General features: G+C 35.9%; 1 protein-coding gene across 2 annotated transcripts in view; it reads left to right on the plus strand.

Moving 5' to 3' along the window:
* Window positions 1-866: 866 nt before the first annotated feature.
* The window catches only part of ANK2 (ankyrin 2), a 219,761-nt gene continuing 198,275 nt past the window's right edge, over window positions 867-22,352 (plus strand). For both annotated transcript variants that reach the window (XM_040626261.1, XM_040626260.1), the window contains exon 1: window positions 867-1,001. In XM_040626261.1, the coding sequence (XP_040482195.1) occupies window positions 867-1,001 (135 nt within the window). The remainder of the gene's footprint in view (window positions 1,002-22,352) is intronic.

Consider the following 22,352-nt stretch of genomic DNA (forward strand, 5'->3'; position numbering starts at 1 on the left):
ATATGGTTTCAGAGATAGTATGTACGTTTTTGAAAGCCGTTCTCAATTATTTTTTATAAAGCTGGGGGAAACATTTTCAAAAGATTAAAAATTAAAAAGACATAAGTAAATTAAAATGTTTGCTCTACTGTGGCATGATCACAAATAATGGAAAACTGTAGATACTTTATAAAATTCAAAACATCTATACCATTGTAAAATGAGCCATTTTGATAGATGTGTTTCTGATGAATTTTAAATGCTGAAAGGAGGGCCAATTGTGTTCTGTAAATGATCATGAAGAAGATAATGTACGTCAGCTGAGGGGATGCCTCTTGGTTTAAACAATTTCAAGAATAATTTCTACCTACTACGCTGGTAAAGTGAGATCATTAACAGATGTGGTGTTCGGTGTGACTAGAAGGACAGAGGGGGAAAAAATCAAAGGACTCGAAGGCATTTACTGAGTAATGCAAAAATTCTCAATGTAGAATTTTACACAGCAGGCACTTCAGTCCATGTGTACAGCAGGCTGCTCACAGGGTGAAAAACAAAACACCGCCCCCTCCCCTGCTCCGTCTCAGCTCACCCCCCCTTACTCCATTGACATGCATAGCTGGCCTGGTAGGTGTAAAAATAGACTGGCAGAGCCTGAATTGGAAATGGTCACTGAATGCAGCCTGCAGTTGCTGGGGTTTTGAGTTCTCTCTGACACCAGCAAGCCAGCCAGCAGATGGGGAGAACTGGTGAGGGGCGTGCAGGGGAATTAAGCAGAGGAGCCAAGGATCGTCTGGATGAATTGTCCACGGTAGTGTCCCCCTGGGAGCCCTGGACAGAGCACAGAGGGCAAGCACAGGCCTAGTGACAGCAGGAACTGTAGCACTGAGATGGGTAATGCAGCTCTCTGCCCGTCCTGTCATGCGGATAAGAGCGTAAGAGCACAAGGACACATGCAGGAATTGGATAAAACCCCAGACTACTATGGCTGTAGCAGTGAGGACACCAGCGAACTTGGGGCGTGGGTAAGTTCCAAGCCACAAACGAGAAGGAGGGGAGGATGGTGGCATAAGGATCAACAGTGGACCTCATTGGTCAACCTCCAAACTTCCTGGAAGGAAGTCGACAGAATAAAACCAATGTGATCAAACTACCCAACTGCCTCCGGTTCGGTGGCCCACTGTTGCGTCCTCTTCGTGCCACGCAGCGTCACATGTTTGTGTCTCCTGAGTTTGGCTTTAGCTAGGAACTGACATTTGGAAATAAGCGGTGATGCTGCCTGTTTAATTTGAAATTGTGTGCAAAGCTGAACATATATTTTATTATAGAGTGACTTAGAGAGCAATATTGAAGAGATTCACTTCCATCCAGCCTGTCACATTCTTTGGCCTATTTATATATTCATGTATAGTTCATTTTCCATTAGGTCACAGGGCATTTTTTAAGCATATGCTAACTTGGAATCCCAGTTGCAGCCTGTAAAGGCATTTTACTTCCAATATTTGACTAACTTCAGTGAAAAGGCCTTTAAATACCATTCTAATTATGATACTCATATTTTGTACAGAGGTTTAAGAGTTGAGCAATCAAATGTTTAAGTTGACTTTCAGAGTGTAATAATTCATAGTCATGATATGTTCCTTAAAATGGTTACAAAGGCCTATTGTGATTTTTGGCAGGGAGGGCCAACAATCTCTTCCTGAAATATTTTGATTTTCAAATTTGCTGGAGAATAAAGTTTATCTTTGATCTGTCAGGCCCAGGAATTTGACCTTACTGCAAGTTATTTATTTTGCAGTGAAACCATGAGACCAAGATATGTAGGATTTCTGAGTAAAAGGAACAGAGCGGTTGTAGTCATATTCAGGACGTGGCACCTGATATTTCCAGGGGTGAGAAGAACAAGGAGGTGAGGAGTCTGAGGTGCTCTTTGGCTGTTACTCTGATCTGGATGAATCTTGTAATTTCCTAGCGTTGAAATGCTGTCAGACCCCAGTGAAACTGAAACAGAAACTAAGAACTTATCAATAAAGACACCATGCAGAGCCAGTGTTTGCGGTTAGCAGGAGTGAAAAGAAAGTCTGTCAGCACTGTAGTGAAAAAGAGGACGGTGCTTCCGGGAAGGGAATGGAAGTCACCCCAGGCAGGAGAAGAAACAGAAAGGTGGGGAGGCGGGCAGTCCCGCCGGGGGAGAGGAGAACCCCTGCCTTAACAACCATGCAGCTGAGATTTCTCCTTCTGGCTTATGGGTTACATTACCCACATCCACCAGGAGAGTCACTCCAGATTTCTAAGCGGCCGCTTCTAGTGCAATTTCTGAACTGAGGTGGCAAAAGTAAACTTTTTTGGTAACCTTTTAGCAACTCGACATGCTTGCTTAGTTGCAATGTGTAAATGTATTCCCTCAGAAGCAACTGCCGGTGGTTTCTATGAATATTTTTTTTTATTAATTTAGAATTTTAGCCATTCTTTCAAATGTTAGTTAATAATTCCTTCCCTATTTTTAAGTTACATAAGTGTATCCCGTCTTTTTCACCTTTTAAACGTCATTAAGAAAAATGCAATGCATGAAAATAAAGGTGCTTTAAAAATTAAATATAGGTAAACAAGAGCAAGTGCTTTTGAGGTCCAAGGACTGGAGTGGGAAATTCACACAAAACTTCAGAGTTCAGAAAACAATTAAACATGTTTTCGAAGAAATAATCACCAGCAATATCATTCTCTCATTAAAATCCTTCTATTTCTATTAATATAGATACTGGTCCTGAAAAATGTGAGTTGATTTAAAAAATAAATCACAATCTGATTTCTCTGAATTAAATAACATATTTATAGTCTGCTGATTATTGAATAAACTCTTCTGTCAATGATTATAGATGGAAGCATATAATGATTGCTGTGAGTTGGAAAGTTATGGTAGAGGTGGAAATGCACCTGTTGTCTTTCTTCCCAAGTGATATTCTACTCAGAATTTCTCCACTTTGTGGGGCCGTAATGACTTAAGCTAAATACGTGGTTCTGTCTAGCTGAAGTTTTTCAAACTTAAGAACTCTTATCATCTTTCTTTACTGTTGAATGGGTACTATAAGACTGAAGTCACTCACTCCCTAGTCATCTAGATAAATATATTCCTTAGTCATTTTCCATCATTCATGCTTGTCACAATTAATGTTATACAGTTGTTAAGAGTTTTAGAACTTATTAACTTATATTTTTATAATATTCCTTTTTGGTCAAGGAAGACAGAAACAGAAGTACTTGGCATCTTTTTCATAGAAATAAACTTAGAAATGTTTTAGATAATTTATGGTGTCATTAGGCCAAATATTTCAAATAAATAAATTTTCCATTTTTTTTCATAATCAGAACAAAACTTATGGAAAGAAATATAAATTTGAGATACTAAAACTGCTGGGTTTTATGTAAATCAATACTTCATTCTTTTCTATAAGTTTTACTTAGAACTTTGAATATTCTAAGCTCATTTATTTGTGTAGATAAGTATAGCAATAAGGGATAAATCAGTTATCAGGAATTGTGTTGAAAGTAAGGAACCGAAATAGCTTCTCCTTGAACAGTGTTATTGTATGTCCATATTTGCAATTCCAATTATAAGCTTATGCTTTTTTTAATAAAAAAAGATAAAACCAGACCAGAATAATTTCCAGATATATTACATAGCAAACACAGGAAATTATACCAAAAAAAATAGAAAACTAAATATTATTTTGGCATTATGACAACTTTTTAAAGTTACAGTGAAAAAGATGAACAGCTAATATGCCACAAATTTTTTAAATTCTATAACTGGACAAATAATATGTTATTTTCCTAATGTATATAAAAATTGAAGATTAAATTCCAGAGCAGAGGTCAGCTAACTTCTTCTGTAAAGAACTATAGAGAGCGAACATTATAGACGTTGCAGGCCACCTGGCCTCTGTGGCAGCGACTTCTCTGGGCCAGTGTAGAGCGAAAGCAGCCATGGACAATAGGTAAACAAATCGGTCTGGCTGTATTTGCACAATTACTAAATTTTTCTATTATTATACAATTGCTAACTTTTCAGTTACTAAATATGAATTTAGTTATTATTTTTTCTCATTTGTAAAGATACAAATTAAAATAATTGTAAGTTACCATTCTGTTAACAAAGATATAAAATATAATAAGTTTTAGACGATTATGTTGAGACTGATAGACATTCCTGAGATGCTGTAAAATATTCTAATTATTTGAAAAGCAATTTGGAAATACATTTCAGACTGTAGTTACAGTTTCTGGTTTTCACTTTTCTAGTGCAGTGAGGACTCTAGTAGCAGGGAGATATTTGCATGGAGATAAAAGAGTAGGCAACATACCTGGGCAGATTCCTACCCCCAACTGCAGGTATGGGCTGGCCAGGATTCCAGTTCATTTGTTGTGAGTATTCCGAATGCCTGCGAGCCTCCTCTTACTCAAACTCTAGGGATGAGAGAATTCTACCTCCAGAGACCTTATTCCAAATCCACTGAGAAACCATCTGGCTTCCTAATGAAGATGTTAGGCTCCTGAGCATATGGTAGGGTTTTCTTCTGAAATGTGGTTGCCTCTTACATTAGACCTGATAGGACTTGAAAATCTGTTATTATCACAGTTAGGTTGTTTTGGTTTTCAATTTAAAAATTTTTGTAAAATTGAATATAATTGACACACCATGTTATGTTAGTTTCATGAGTACAACATAGCGATTCAACTCTGTGTCATGCTATGCTCTCCACAAGGATACATACGATCACCATACAAAGCTATTACAGTACCATTGACTATATTCCTTATGTTGTACCTTTTATTCTCATTACTTATTCATTTCATAACTGGAAACCTGTATCTTTTACTCTCCTTCACACATTTTGCTCATCTCCCCACCCCCCTCCCATCTGGCAAACATCAGTTTGTTCTCTGTATTTATAATTCTGATTCTGTTTTTCATTTAGTCTTTTGTTCTGTTTTTTAGATTCCACATGTAAGTGAAATCATATGGCATTTGTCTTTCTCAATCTGACTTAATTCACTTAGCATAATACCCTCGAGTCCATCCATGTTGTCATGGATGGCAAGGTCTCATCCTTTTTTATGGCTGTGTAATATTTCGTGTGTGTGTGTGTGTGTGTGTGTGTGTGTGTGTGTGTATAATATCCCATTATTATATATTATATATATCACACACACATATATATATATTTATACACACACACACACACATATTACATCTCCTTTATCCATTCATCTACCAGTGGACACTTGGGTTGTTTTCATATAGTGACTATTGTAAATAATGCTGTGATAAACATATGAGTACCTATAACTTTTTGAATTAGTGTTTTCATTTTCTTTGGGTATTATTTTTATTAGCTGTTTTATAATTGCTATAAGGAAGATTTCTTCATAGAGTTTTGATATTAACTCTAAAAAGAGCCAAGAATATAATGAAATCTATTCTGACAAAGCACTTCAAAGAAACATGAAATGATATAGAGCATGGTTATGTAATTTTTGGATGATTTATTTAAAGATTAATGTTGAAAGAAGATAAGACATGGCTCTATCCTCTAGGCACTTCGCAGTCTAGTTTTAGAAATAGAACTTATCCACATGTAATCAATTAACTCTAAAGGCCAATAGGCAATTATGTGACAATGTGAGTGGTGAAATGAGTGCCTATAAGATGCTGAAGAAGGGGAGAACCAGTGCAGGCCAGTGCGTGGGAAATGCCTCAGGGACAGTGCTGATATTCAGCCAATATGGAGAGGAACAGCTGTACCAATTGTTTACACCTTGAAAAGCTTCCGTAAAGGCTAATGAAACCGTTGCTTCTATGAGCCCACCAAACTGTGTCTTCTACTGAGGCTACCTGGAACTTATTTCCAGGATTCCCCAGTCCACTTCATCCCCTGAATGAGCGAACAACAGAATAGTGCCTGGACCAGCAAGGGGCCTCCAGGAGCACTTTCCTCTAGGGCTAGAGCCAGCATCCACTGTGATTGGTTGGTGCCTAAGCTGTACCTTCTGCTAATGGAGAAGTTGGAGTCTGTAGTAGATCTTGGAAGCAGAGTACAATCTTGGTTCCTACTGAGAAGAAAGTATACTCAGGGGCACCTGGGTGGCTTAGTTGGGTAAGCATCTGCCTTCAGCTCAGGTCATGATCCCAGGGACCTGGGATCAGCCCTCATTGGGCTCACTGCTCTCCCTCTCCCTCGGCTGCTCCCCCCCCCCCGTCAAGTAAATAAATAAATAAAATCTTTTAAAAAAGGAAAGAAAACAAAGTATACTCAGTAAGTATGTGTTGAGCTTCCACTAAATGCCAGGCACTTGGTCTACCAAGATAAATAAGACACACAATCTTGGTTTAAGAAATGTAATCTAAGATGGACAAAACAGGAGTCCCCATATTGCTGTGGTGTGATGAGAAAGCACAGGGTGTTCTGGAATACCTAAGGATGACAACTCAATTAGGGGATTACAGAAAAGTCAAATCTTGAAGCATTATGGGCAGATCACAAACTCAGCGTTGCAGTCAACAGTAACACTGGAATGGCAGAGAAGCAGTGTGTAAACCCCCACAGCTTGGACACACCTAGTTTCTATTGGATGTGTGTGGAACTCATGAAATTTGGAGACTCATCTTGGGATCGAATTATCAAGAGCTCCATAAGCCAAGCTTTAGAATTTGAATTCTATTCTAGGGAAAGAGCACTGATCAAAATCTGCTTTAGAAGAAGCAATTAGATAGTGGTTTGCGTATTAGAAGCTCCACTCTTTTTGCAGCGCCTTAAAAAAGAGTACCTGACACCTAATAGATGCTTAATAAATATTTGTGGAAAATATGAATAAATTAATGACTAGGAAATCACCCAAGTTAGCCAATCTAGTTGTGGGCATTTTCTAGCTGCAGGTGACAAGCCCCCAGATGAAAGCAGAGGCTGTGAAAATTGAAAAGTGATAGAAGCACAAAAGACATTTCTAAAAACATTTAAAGAACTTGGTGACTAAGAAGTTTTAATTATAACCTTCTGTTCAAAAAAGGAATGTACCTTTACTGCAAATGCATACACAATACTGCTGTGAAATATTAATTGTATGAAACATATTTACCATATAAAAATATGTTTTCCTGAATTATTATGCATTCTTTGTATCAAGTCATACATAAAATGCAAGTTTGAAATTCATTGAAAGATTACATTGTGATAAGAGGAATCATTACAGTCAATATCTAATATAATATTTCTATTATATTTTTCTTAAAATGAGGTTCATCTAAACCAAACATAATTCCTTCATTGAACCATGTAATAACTTTTAATAGTCTTTCTTATGCTATATATTTAATAGTCTTTCTTCTGCTATATTTAATAAGAGTAGTTCCGCTGTACATCTAGTGGCCTCTTCAAGGTCACACATATGATGGGGCTGAGAATACACTGGGGAGAGAGCTGTCTTTTCAACCATATTTTGTTTCCTTCCCACACAGACATCTGCCATACTTCTTACTCACTTTCAATTGCTGCATTAGATTTAATGCCCTTTTAGTGGGTAAAACTTCAACTTCAAATTTATTATGGCACAAGAAATATCTACTGGTTTACTGATTTCTTCATTTTCATTTGAAAGTTCTCCTTGAAATTTGGGGCATATTAGATCACATTTGACTGTCAGAATTTTTAGTGTTTGACTTCTCAGAACTTGCATTCATATCATATTTGTGTGGGCTTATGTGACTATAGTAAAACACTTTTGTGCCTTTCTTTGTATTTGCTTGTACGAAGTAAAAATACTAAAATGATCATCTGAAGTGAAATCATTTCAGTGGTGTCTTTGAGCTCATGGATTGCATCTGAAAGCTATGCAAAAGACGGGTATTTCAACGGTAGAGGTTGTGAATTGAAACAGTGTTTTTGATGAATTATAAATGTTGCTGACATATTATTTTACGTTTTGAGATTTTTTGGTACTCTATCTACCTTAGTTATCAACGACTTACAAAAGGGGGCTTTGAATATGACGTATAAGATTATGTCATACCGGATACTCTAACAATTTCTATATTCTGGTTAACAACTCCATTAAATAAACATATGTACTTAAATTTCTAAAAATTGATAATTTGTCTAAATTAGAATTCTGTCTTTATCAAGGATAAGTATGAGAAATTGGATCTGTCCTGACAGAAATAATGTATTGAAACTAGAGTTGAAGTCTCTTTAGATTTATTACTTTAGTATTGTATCTTTGTAGGTTGTTGACCTTCTGAAAGAAATTAGAAAGCATCTACTAAGACCTCTAGTAAAACAGAAGTGCACACGGTTAAGTGTTTGCCTTCTGCTCAGGTCATGACCTCAGGGTCCCGGGATCGGGCCCCACAACCTGGCTCCCTGGTCAGCAAGGAGTCTGCTTCTCTCTCTCTCTCTCTGCCGCTCCTCCCCCGCTTGTGTGTGTGCAAGCGCGCACACTCTCTCTCTCACATTAATAAGTAAAATCTTTAAAAAATAACAAGTACACAAGAAAATTTGTGACTCTTAACTTTTTGGAAATCACTGGTTGTCACATACAGTTTTTTTTCCTCCCGGATATACAAAAGGAAAAAGGCAATTTTCAGAAATAAAAGGCATTCAAAAAATTTTTACCAATAAGGTGTATGTTTTACAAACTTGACCATGTATCTATGATACATAATAATTTTTTTAACTGGCTTATATTCAGCTTCTTAGGCATTCGTACATCAAACATTTTGACCGACTAAATGATTGATGATGACATAAGGGGTAAGGCGTGTTTGGGTTGTGTCATAAATACATAGAATGAAAGGTCTAGCTAATCCTTTATGTCAGCACCTCCCGTAGTGTGTTCTGTGAACCACTCACATCAGAAGAATCATCTGGGGAGTTTTAAAGTGATGTAGATTGCTGAGCCCCACTCCAGACCTCCAGAATTAGAATCTCTGAGGTGGGAGCCAAGAGTATCTATTTAACAAGATTAAGCATGATCTCTAAGTAACCCTTGAGTGCAGTAAAGTATGATAACTACTGCTTTATGTTCTAAGAGGTTGATTTTACTGAAGAGAGAGGGCTGAATATGTACTATCAGCGCAAAAGGGCACAGGAGCCTAAAAACCCTTCACATTTTCTTAAGATTCTTCTAATCCAGCTTAATTCAACTGATTGCCAAAATTCTATTTAGTGGCAATTACAGAAACCAAGACCACACAGGACACACGAGAATGGAGTTGGCTCTGCTAGCAAATGTCTCACAAACTTGTCCATATATCTATAGTACATAATATGGTATGAACTCCTGCAGTTCTTCTGTATGGTTTTAAAAGGAGGAAAGTGCTTGCCTTGCACAGCAATGGAATTTTAAACGACAGCACTTAGAGTACATTTAAGCTCCACTTCCCAAAGCTAATAATTACTGTATACCTATATAGAGTCCTTTATTCATTGTTTAACCTTGTAACGTCCCGTCAGAAATCTAGGCACTGAGGTTCTATAAGACATAGTTGTGCAAATGTGTCAGATTTTTTTTTTTAATTGGAATGTCATTCCACTGTTGAGCAGCCAGCTTTAACAGCAAGATTGTTCCAAATGATCTGATTCTCTCCTGGAATCGACATCTAGTACAATAGCCTGGTTGAATTCCACACTTCTGCCTGAATAGTCATGTAGCACATGACAGATGATTAGCAAAGTTCTTCTGGTCTTATTAAAATTTCTTAGTACATCAACTAATGTGAAGTGTCAAAAAGTCATTCTATATATTTTCAACTTTTAAAATTCTATATGCATTTCTAAAAGATCTGTAAAAGTAAGTATTAAATTAATCTCTTCCAAGAAAGTAAATGATGAAGTTTATTGTCTACATGCTCTTTTCTTATTTTTCTTTTCCTTTTCTTTTCTTTCTTTTTTTTCTTTTTCCTTTCTCTTTCTATTATTATATAATATATATTGGTATATATTATAAATTATATAAATACAGACTGAAAATCAATCTTTTCTTTGGTATTGATTTACATATACTCACCAATTAATTTTTGAAGAATTAAGCAATGATCCAGATGGACATGTTAACTTCCATTCCTGTTTAAAATGTGACCCATACAGGGGCACCTGGGTGGTGCAGTTGATTAAGTGTCCAACTCTTAGTTTTAGTTCAGGTCGTGATCTTGGGAACATGGGATCAAGCTCCATGTCAGACTCTGCACTCAGTGTGGATTCTGCTCAAGTTTCTCTCTCCCTCTGCCCTCTCCCAACCACCCCACACATGCTCACCCATGCCTGCTCTCTCTCTCTTTCAAATAAATAAATCTTAAAAAAATAAATAAAATGTGACCCATTCAGATACATCTATGCGTCAGAGTCTAGCCATGGACAATTTCAGCCGAGTTATTGATCCTTCATTACTTTCTGGTCCATTCCTAACCTCTTGATCCAGCATTGAGAATAGATCTGTTCTACTCAGGATCAAAAGCTGATTTAGATGTGGAAAATAACAGTAGAATAAATAAATGAATGAATAAATGAATAAATAAATAAAAGAAATGTAGGAATATAGGGGGATTCTATATTAATTATTAATAATAATAACTACCATTTATTTAGCTCCTATTAATTTACCAGGTTCTGTAATGGTGTTCTGCATACCACTGACAGAACAGAAATGTCATTTACTCATGATAGCTTTGTGAGTCCAGTATTAAAATTTCCTTTAATGAGTGTTTGCTACCTCAGTGCACTCTCCTTAGGGCTTTCACATATATTACATTATTTCATGCACACGACTCTGCATTTTATAGACTAGAAAACTGAGGCTTGAGTTCAGTAATTTGCTCAGAGTCAGATGTTAATGGTAAGTGGTGGAACAAGGATTGAAATATAGATTTAAGCTCACTATGTTATGCTGGTTTTTCAAGAAAAGAAAAATGCTAAAAAGGAGACATTAGAGGAAGTTAAAAGTGGGTTGAAAGATTTTCAACAATTGGAAAAAATTGCCCACTTGGAAAATTTCAAGTAAGATTATAACTTATGCTTAATACCAAAATAAATTCCAAGTAATTAAAAGTCAATGGAAGAAAAGTAATTTTTTAAAGCTAAAAGAAAATGAAGAGAAGTATTTCATTGATTTCAGTATTGGAAAGCATAAAAACAATGGTATAAAAATCTAAAAGTGAGGTTTATACTTTTTAATTTATAAAATTTAGAACTTCTGAAGGTCAAAAGATAAAGAAAATAAACTCAGAAAAACTTGCAGCAAATATGACAAGACGTTAACTTGTCAATAAAAGTTTTTAAAATTAAAAAAGACATTTAAAACTCTAAAAGCACCAAAAATGTGAACAGACAATTCAAAGAAGACAAAAAATGTAATAGGCAATAATTGTATAACTCAGTTTTCAAATTCTTCAAAAATAGGAAAGATAAGTCAAAACCATAATGATACACATATCAGTTGAGCCAAGCAACTTTGAGCATGTTGTTGTGTTAGGATGGGCCCTTCCACAAACAGGTGTTACTGCAACTTTTGATTCAGTCTCTCTCGAGGTCAGTTGTGCAATATTCTAATATGTACCAAGAATCTACATCTTTGAAATGATTATTTCACCTTTAGGAATTTAAACAATGGACATAATCAAAACAGGCACAAAGACTTACATAAAAACTTTTTACCATAGCCTTCTTGACAGTAATGAAAATCAAAGGTACTAGTTGTACAAATGATTAGAGGCTAAAACCAATTATAATCTATCTATAAACTATTGTATGAGATTTAGAATATCTTTCAAAACTTTTGAATGATGTAGGCAATACTTACTTGGTGATGTTTTAAAAGAAGAAGATAGGGTGTTACTATCTTGACTTTGTAAAAACATTATACACACATCTGTAGTGTATATGTAGAAAAATTCTAGAAGAAAATACATCAAATTATGCACAGTTAAGCTTGAATAATGGGATTATGGCTGCTTGCTGATTTTTTAAAAAATTTATTTTTCAAATGTTCTATGAGAATATTTTATATTGATCCCCTTACCTTGTTTAAGGGAAGGGAAATTATAAGAACAAAAAAGGAAGTAAAGAACATAAGAAGTTATATGATTTTAGACAAATACTCTAATAGGATATATACTTATTTTTTAGATTTTGTAACAAATTATTATTTTATTTAATATCCTACTGTTATTTAGCTTTTCAATTAATTTGGAGGAACCAAGTTTTTTTTTTTTAATTTTTATTATGTAGGAACAGACTTTTAACGGGTACATTTTTACTACTTAATTTTTACTGGGAAAATAAGATTTACTATTAACCTTTCTTATAGGTGTAACCAACATTTAAACAGCAGGTGTGGTGATTAATTAAGAACAGCTGAGAGAGGTTTCATCCCTCTTGGAGGCAGTCCAGGTTTAAATCCCACTCAGGGAAATACGTCAGTATGAGCTAGTAAAAGTCTGCATGCTGCTTTAAAAACAGAGGAACGAATGTTGTCTTTGAAGCTTACCACGCTGCGGAGCTTGACAAAACTTTTCCTTTGCATGATAATGGTGATCACTGTGATAGAGACATTGCTGTAGATTCACTTGTCAAATAGAGTGTGCAGTAATATTTTGAAATAGTTTAACCGTGTCCTTCAAAGTCACGACTCCTGGGTTAGCAATGTTAAAGAAAAGAAATCTTGGTATTTTAGAGGGTTCAGTGCCTTATGGTTCAAACTTTGGGCTCTGCCCCTAGCACAAGACAGGGAACTGAGCAGCAAGAGAGATCAGAACATGATCACTGGGCTCGGAATGTGGCTGCAGTAACGTTTCCCCCAAACAGAAAGCAACAGATAATCCTGTAAGTCAGTCAGTAGTGAAAAGTGAACAGTGAAAACTGTAATGGGGGCTCTAGGGAGACGGTAATGCTGGGTGGTTATGATATGGCCTCTGAGTGAGACTGGAGACGAGTCTCAGCTCTGGCATTTATTACCAAAAGTCCATGGACGAGTGGCTTAACTTCACTACGCCTCAGTTTCTTTATTTGGGTGGTTTATGAGGATTTAATGAGAATATAAATGTTTTTGGCATACAGTACAATTAACCATTAACAATATAGTGGAAAGCATGAGGAAGAAATACAAGTACAAAATAGTGTCCATTCCTTTAAGGAGTTTGTGGCCTGGTTGAGCAGCAGAGTGTATGCACACAAAAGCAAACAGTTGTAGAGTCTCTCACGGACGGACAATTTAGAAGAAACAGGTGCAGGTGGCATGTAGCATCTTACCATGGTGCCTGTCAGTCCCTCTTCGGTAGGAAAATATTCATAAATTTCAATAAAGGAATCACTAAAATTACATAAATATACATGAATCACGTAAAAATGATGAAGAATTGTCTTGCTTGCTTACAATGCTTTTTGACAATTATCTTAAAACAAAAAAAAACAGTGAAAGACATGTGGTAAACCCAGTCAAAGCACGTGTAATCAATTCTCTTACTTGAAATCATAAACAGAGAGAAAGACTTTAGGCCAGGTTAGATCTTTGTAATAATTACTTTACTTCATAAGTGCTAAATTAATAGGTACATTTATGAGAGGATATTACCAATAGGGGGAACTCAGTGACTAAAATGCCCCACAATTCTTACACGTGGGAAAAATAAACCAAATGGAAATGGAGCTTCTCCAGCTGGAGGATTGTATCCTGTAGTGATGCCACAGGATTTGAACATAGACCCAAGTTCTCATCATGCTTCACGGTATGTGCTGGGTTCCTCTTTTAAATGTTGCTAATCAGAAATGGCCCAATGTAAACATCTTTTAAATGAAATTCTCAATATCTCTTACTTTCACAAGACTTGTCCTTTAACAAAAGTAGCCTGCCACTTCGTTCTAGGTCAAGGACCAATAATGAGGTATCTATGGTAGTGATATTTATGAAGAGTTTTGACATTTCAACTAAGTTAATTTTGTTGGATGAACAAGATCTTTTTGGCTAAGGTTAACTACTGCTTTGCAAAAAAAGTTCTAGTGCGATCTTTTTATGTGTCCAAAAGTAACCTAATTCTCCTTTAGAAATTTTCTAAGTTTAATTTTTGAGCAATTAAAGCTAGAATAACTTATATTTATCTTACCTCTTGTCGGCTTTGTATAAGCTTTGTATACATGATAATGCCCTTCCCAAGGTTTCATTATCAACATAATGATCTTTATTGGCTAATGTATTTTAGGCATTGAACTAGCCTTTGGAAATTCTAAGAATCATAAGACATGATTCCTGCCTTCAAGCAAAATTATAGTTTCATTCTGAAGATGGGATATATGATGCTCTCGCCACACACACACACACACACACACACGCACACACACATACCATACACACACACTACACACACATATACATACATATATGTCAGTTTTAATATTATATGTTGTACCACAGGGTAGTTATTTATATAAGAATGTAGAAGTGGAATTAAATATATAGATTTTCTATGACCAAAATGAGGTATATATTATATGCATAATAATTCCAAGAGAAAACAGCGTCTCTTTTCTGTATCTTGGTCAGAATAATTTCAACAAACCAATGATCTCTTTTTTTATTTAGAAAGTTAATTAGTCTTACAGTAACTACTGAGGTTATTGAAAGGTATTACCGTATGTTGTTATGCATTCAGAAATAATGAGTAGTCAGGAATTCTCTTCTTTGGATAATTTAGACAATAATAAAAGCTTATGTATTGCTGTATATAAAGGTTTTTTTTCCCCCAGAGAAGAATAAAATTATAGTTTCTTATTTCTAAAAAGACAGAATACTAATGGTTCTGTGTAGTTGGTATCACTAAGATAGTGGTTCCTTTTATATTTAATTTCTTTGCTAATGTCATTGTTGTCAGAGTCAGAGAATGTTGAGCTCCAGAGCCTATGTAAATCCAGTCCATTGCTAAGGACAGTAGTTTAGTCATGACTTCAACCGAAAGACAGTAATGATACAGATGGAGGCCATCCTTACTCATTACTCTTCATTCATTTACCCTTAGGAAGAGTTAGGCGTTATTTGGTTTTATTGTGGATATCTGATAGAATTATAAAGGAAACCTCAAAGAAATTTAATCTTAGGGAATGAATTTTGGATAAATTAATATAGCAAGTATAACTTTTACTAATCAAGAGTTGAAACCAAGTTTTAAAATTTAATAAATCTGCAAAAGTATTTACTTGATGCAGCAAAATTTTCACGAGTTTAGTTCGTATTGACCAATGCTGCTTCAGGCTCAGGCCCCTCTTTGGTCGAGTAAACTTCTTCCTTGAACTTCTTCCTTTATTTTGTCTCATTTCCACAAATATTTATTGAGCTACTCTTTGTTGGGCAGTGTGCTGTGTAAGTCATGGACTCTCTCTACCCCAGAGGGCCAGGCTAGTTAGGGAGATAAACAGGTAAACAGGTAAGCTGGGGGCCCTGGTGAATGATTGCATGCTCAGGGTGTTTTGGGACCCCAGAGGGAAGTCGGTAGGTTCAGAAGGTGTTCTAAAGAAGCTATCCCAAGCCTCTGGGAAAGAGACCCACAGGGTCCACTTAATATAAATTCTTATAAAGTCAAATAATAAAAAACAACTGGTAGAGAATTCTTTCTTTCTCATTAAACCTGGCTTAGGCCTGACTTTTCTTTTAGAAGGGTCTTAGACATCAGAACCAAAGCTTAGTTCTATCAGATGAATTAACCCTGCTTTTGTTTTTAGTTATGTTTAAATTAGGAGTTTCCTTTTCAAAATTCTGTTTAGAGTTGATGCCAATGCTCTTATACCAACAAATCAAGAATTTGTTTTGAAAGCTGCTTCAGAAGAAGTGCAGATATTCTTTGAAATTCAGTAATAACTAGAGGAGTTTTTATTGACTGATTTCCAACAGAGGGATTTTGTAGTATAAGCTGAAATGTTTAGGAAAAAAGAGTCGTGCAAGCTACAAATACTTGATATGTTAATCTTTTTTTCACTGCAATGTGTTAGGTACTGTAATTAATCAAACACATTCCTTTTTAAAGTCAGTTTTCCATCCTATGTTTTATGTTTCAGCGTAAAATTACATAAGCTCTATACCTTGCATGGAGTTAGAGTTGAATAGCTCAAACCATTCTTGACAATTGCAGTTCACAGCACGGAGGTAAATTTAGAAAGTTACAGCAGGTCACATCCATTGAGGATAAAGCAATACCTCAATTGTATCCCAGTCTTATGGGGAAATGCCAGCTGCATGATACCAGGATTCTGAGCTCATTAGAAAGCTCCTGCACAAAATTCTATTTTAGTCTCACTGATATATATATATATATATATCATATGTGTATATATATGTATATATATATGTATGTATGTGTATATATATGTATAGATATGTATCTATGTGTATTATCTGTATCTATACATATATATGTATCTATGTGTGCATATACTGCTGTATACATATATACTGCAATGTTTATTTTATTAGCACTTCCTGGCATTTCATGAGAGATATTGATAGGCCAATACTATTTGCTTCCTGAGGCAATACAGAAGGGCTTCCCTAGTCATAGGAGTTTTATGGACAGAGAAATGGCAAGGAGTAGAGCAAAATCTGGTATCACTACCAAAAACCTGGGCCATCTCCCAGAGGTTACGCTATGGCCTAGTTCTTTAGTTCATACTCTCCTGGACTTTTTTTTTTTTTAAGATTTTATTTTTAAGTAATCTCTGCCCAATGTGGGGCTAGAACTCAACCCTGCGACCAGGAGTCACATATTCTTCTGACTGAGCCAGCCAGGTGCCCCTCTCCTGCACTTTTTAGTCTTGCATTTTCAACATACTACTATGTAGCAATAGTGCAAACTATTGTAGTCTCTCCAATTTTAGGGTATTCTATCCCCCAAATTCTTGTTCTTGATTGGAAGTGTCACTGATTACCTGCCAAAGCTAGATGTCTCCAGGTTTTCCTTAATTTCTTCTCTTCTATAAACCCTCAAATTTGATTTCCCCAAATTTTATAGCTCCTTTTCCCTATATAACAAATTGTGTCTTTTTCACATTGCTGTCCCTGATGACATTGCTTATCAGGACTATTGCAATAGTATTCCAAACCGTCCCACAAATTCCATTCTCTTTCCCCTCTAACTCATCCTCCATATGTTGCTAGAGTGATTTCAAAACAACATCCTGATTCTGGCTTTTTTTGCACACCCCCTCCCCCCCCAAAAGTGACAATCTTCTTATTATGGCATACAAGAACAGTCATGGTCTGGGCACTGCCTGACTTTTAGAATTTTACTTCTTTCTTGTTTTCAAAATGTTCTTTGTAATTCACATGCACTGAATTACTCAGAGTTCTTTGCATACTGTGTTCTTTTATGCTGGTATGACCTTGCACATGCTAATCCCCAGGCCTACTAGGTTTCCCACCTGACTTATCACCAGGAACTTTATCAAATACTATATTGCTATTCTTATTCTATGTCTCAATATGTTTGTGAGCCAACATATTTGTTTGTAATATGTTTGTAAACAAAACAAGCGTTTATTGCTTGGACTACTGCCTCTAAATTGATCTCCCTGAATCCACTTTTGCCCACTTCTAATATATGGACTGTACTGCAGCTAAAATTACTCTTTTAAAGAATCTTTTGAGAGGATGGATCATATTTCTTCTACATTCAAGCCCTTATACCTAACACAATGTCTGGCACACAGTAGGTGCTTCAAAAACAGTTGTCTGATTCCTGACTAATTTATTGTTAAGGACTGATTAAACTATTTTAATTACTTATTATCAAAAGAACTTGTGGTCTAATTTGTTTACATTTTTTTCAAACTGAAGCTATGATTTTTCCAGTGTATACACATTTAGATAGGTAAAACTTAGATGTTGCTGTAATTTAATCAAGGCCATTTAGTGAGTCTAACTTAGAAGTGATTTCCTTCTTAAACAGTGCATATATTACAAATTCTTTAGTTTTTTTTTTTTTAATATTTATTTATTTGAGAGAGAGAAATAGAGAGTGCAAGTGGGAGGCGGGAGTAGAGGGAGAGAGAGAATTCCTAGCAGACTCCTGGCTGAGCACTGAGTCTGGCATGAGGCTCAATCCCACCACCCTGAGATCATGACCTGAGCTGAAATCAAGAGTCAGCTGCTTAACCGACTGAGCCACCCAGCCACCTCACAAATTCTTTAGCTTTTTAAAATTTGATTTTAAAAAGTTTGTTGATGTTCTGCTGTCTACCACTAAACCAGCATGATGGGGGCCAGGAAATGGATGTAAAAATGATTGTATAGATTACATTTAGCATAATGCTGACTTCCTCGAATTGTAATTTTGCCTTCTAAAGTTCATTGTTGGCACTCCGTGTCCACGTAGATCATCACAAACAAGCAAAAGAGGCTGAAGGCAAGCCCGTTTGGGACCCACATACCTTAGAGAATGGGGCGAATAAATAACTTCTCAAAAATTATATGCACAAGGGGAAGATGGGCCCTTGCCAACTTACAGATGACAATGAACTTAATAGCAGCTTAATGAAAGGGACTAAAGACACAAATTATTCCTAATAAACAACATAATTATCATGCTGAAATTCCTGACACCCAGTAATTAGAAAGATTTTTCCAAAAGAAAAAGAAAAAAAACTCCAAGGGTGGCACAACCAGAATTCTTGGGTCTATTATTCCTAGAAAATAAATATATTATCTTGAGACAAGAAATTATATTAGAAAGTAATGAATTCAAAATTCTGTGTACTCAAAAAAAAAAGGAAAATAAAAAATTTGAATTGAGTGACGCATTTGCTCTAACTTGGCCTTTTTAAAAAAAACAGTATAAATGAGTTCAGAACTGTATTTCAACAAGTAGAGTCAGGTTGTCACAGTGTGGCGTTGTTAAGCTGTAATTAAGTGATCTCCCTAGAAAAAATCAATGTGACCGACACTTACAGATGTACTCTAGGCTGTTGTAAACAAAAAACCCTTCTCTGTTTCCATGTACTTCCTAACGGGGCTACACGAACATTAACTGTGTAAGGGTATATATCATGACAGGGGAAAAAAAATGCAAGTTATTTTAAGATAATGGTTATACTATAAAATAAGCCATTCTGAAGTTTTCATTGCAAGAATGTACTTTTTTTTTTTTCAATCCTGAATAATTCAATGCTAAAGAAGCAGGCTGCTTTTCAGTATGTGCCATCCGGGGGGTGCGGTGTGCACATCATCTGTGCTGTGTCACGAAGCTGCTTCTGTTTGAGTGATGTCTGCTTCAGAGCAGATGGTCTGAAGTATAATCAGACAAATGGGGATAAAAATGCAGTGCCTACCTCAAAAGGGCAATAGTAAATTAACGCTGTAGGATGCCTGGATGATAAAAAATTGATGAAAGATATTTTCACTTGGTTGGGGTTTTTTTTCATATCCCGACAGTTCTAAGAGCCTTCAAGGGAGACTAAAACCTAATTCGGGTCCATTTATCCTGATCCTCAAGTATAGCAGTGGGATGAACTCTAAAATATCTTTCCCCCTCAAAGGTCCTGTGAAATTTGAACATGGTGATTAGTCAGGGAAGGAAAAAGAGTTTTGTGTAGAGAAGATTCCTTAAAGAGTTCAATATTGTTACTCAGTCATATCAAAAGCTTTCTTTTTTCTTGGGACCTAAATGTTATTACTGTTGGCGATTATTCATTTATAAATCCTACTCTTTCTATGACCAGTGACAGTCCAAAAGGGAATTCCTTTGGAAATTTGTGAACATTGCATAAAAGCTTGATAAGCTCTTCCATGTTTGGGCCCATATTCATTTGGGGTATATTGAGTTTAATGTTGGCAGAACATTTTTACAGAGATGTCCAGCTAGTTGGAAATTAGAAAGGAGATTTGGTCTGGGATACAAGTTATTTAAATTTTTCATTATTTTACACACAATTAATACCAGTCGGAGCTCCCTGAGCAATAACAACGGTTTAGGATTCAACCATATGTGATGTCGTATGCATTGCTCAACTTCTATTGTGGAGCTCTAAGTTTTCATTATTTTTGTTGTTGGCATGTTGCATGCAGATTTCCATGTTACTTTAGCTGTTGAAAATATTAGGGAATACTATGGAGAACCTATAACATTTCGTATAGGATTTGTGGACTATTTTGCTTGCCTTTGCATCATCAGCATCTTGAATGGAAAAAACTAAGCAGGACTTTTCAAATATACCAGTTCAAACAATAGTATTAACTTTTGTTGAATAGTTTATTAGCTAAAGCAATCATTAAGGTTCTTACCTGACTGAAGCAGTGATGTCTGAAATCTGTCCATGTAAGTGACCCCTCCCAAAGAGTATCTTATCCCTTGACAAAATCTGCAGCATTCAATGGCAGTGCTCTTCAATTTAAGTCTTTAAAATCAATCTCCAGTTACTTAATCTGACATCTGAACTACATCTACAGCAAAATGTTTTCCCTGTTATTCTGATTTTCTTAGTAGAGATTTGTAAATGTTGTGAAATCTACAAACTTACCATTTTCCCATTTAAACTCAGGAGAAACTGACATGTTGTATTTAGTGATGGAACTTCTGAGTTCTGTGGTGTTTCAGGGTCATAGGCAGAACATATGTCAGCCTGCGAGTAATCAAAGCCTGTGGATTTTCTGCCTTATGAGAAGTTACTTAAATTCACCATAAAGGTCAGTGGGCAAGCGAAATTATAAGCAGTTAAGAATGTTTCCCCCTATCAGGGGCGCGTGGGTGGCTCAGCTGGTTAAGTGTCTGACTCTTGGTTTCAGCTCAGGTCATGATCTTGGCATCCTGGGGTCGAGCCCCGGGTCCAGCTCCCCACCCAGTGGGGAATTTGCTTGTCTCCCTCACCCTCTGCCCACCCCCCATCCCCCTCTGCTTGTGCTCATGCAGTCTCTCTCTCTCAAATGTATATATGTATATAAAAGAATGCTTCCACCTATCTTTGTAAAAGTTCCCATTTTGCTGAACGTGTTGATGTGTCTTATTACAATAAGCATCTTAATAATGAGCCTGGATATAGAAACATTTTCTTTTTTTTAAATTTCATTTATTTATTTTTAAAGATTTTATTTATTTATTTGACAGAGAGAGAGACAGGCAGCGAGAGAGGGAACACAAGCAGGGGGAGTGGGAGAGGAAGAAGCAGGCTCCCAGCAGAGGAGCTTGATGTGGGGCTCCATCCCAGAATGCCGGGATCATGCCCTGAGCCAAAGGCAGATGCTTAACGACTGAGCCACCCAGGCGCCCCTAGAAACATTTTCTGAAGCCAAACTAATGTCAGCAAAACAGTCATTTTTCAAGTTAGACTTCTGTGTCATGAAATACTAACTGGGAAATTCATATTCCTCTGTTCAATAATTCTTTTAAAAATAGACATACATAAGAACTTTTGAAAAGTTCAAAAGCATGTAGGGAATTTGAAGTATAAAACAGTTATCCAGTGTACTCACAAATGTCTTTTCTGGCTTAGAGTTATGGTTTCTACTAGCTTAGGATTTTTGTGTTCTTGTGTAGTAATTCTAATCCTCAATGGAAGGGCATCATCATATTATTAATTTTTTGGTTCAGTTTTCAGAAGAGTGAGTGTCACAGAAAAGTGACTGTAGAAAAATTTTTTGAAGTATAAAATTGTGTGTGGCAAGTTACTTCGCTTATGTTTATTCCAGAGGATTTCACAGCTGAGATCTCTGAACCAGATCTGGTCTTCTTTGATTTGTAGTAAGCATTTTGAGGACCTGGGGAGTAGTATTTGTACAATATGTACAAAGGATAAGAAAAGTGTAATAACCTTCACTAATGCTAAAGGAGGAATATAATCAATGTCTGATCAAATAGTTACATAAGGTTTTTATAATTGCAAAGCTCAGTAGACGTCAGAAAAACTAATAAAAAGATACTCTAAAATTTGACTTAGGACGCCTTTTGAGTTAAAGAACAAAATTGGATATTTAGTACTCTGCATTGGTTTTTAGACCGAGTAGTACCTTAAATGTGTTTTCATTAAAAGCCTTGCATAATATGAACATTCTGCATTAGAACAATTGCCTCCACTGTGAGAAGATACTAATATTTGAATACTAATGTTTCCATCTATTTAGTCTTCAGTGATTTTGTTACCATTATGTAAGTTATAAAACAACTTACTTTTCAGTGTCACCATCTTTTTTAAGTAAACATTTCATTTAATTATAATGTACATACAAAAATGCATAAATTATAATGTTCATCTTGATATTTGTCACACCCGTTTACAACACCCAGAACTAGAATATTATCAGGAACTAGATGTGTTTTTCTGTCTCCTTCCAGAATCTGCTAATTTTTTTTTTTAGAGATT

This window comes from Ursus maritimus, unplaced genomic scaffold (assembly GCF_017311325.1).
Source record: "Ursus maritimus isolate PB19 unplaced genomic scaffold, ASM1731132v1 scaffold_11, whole genome shotgun sequence".
NCBI lineage: Eukaryota > Metazoa > Chordata > Mammalia > Carnivora > Ursidae > Ursus > Ursus maritimus.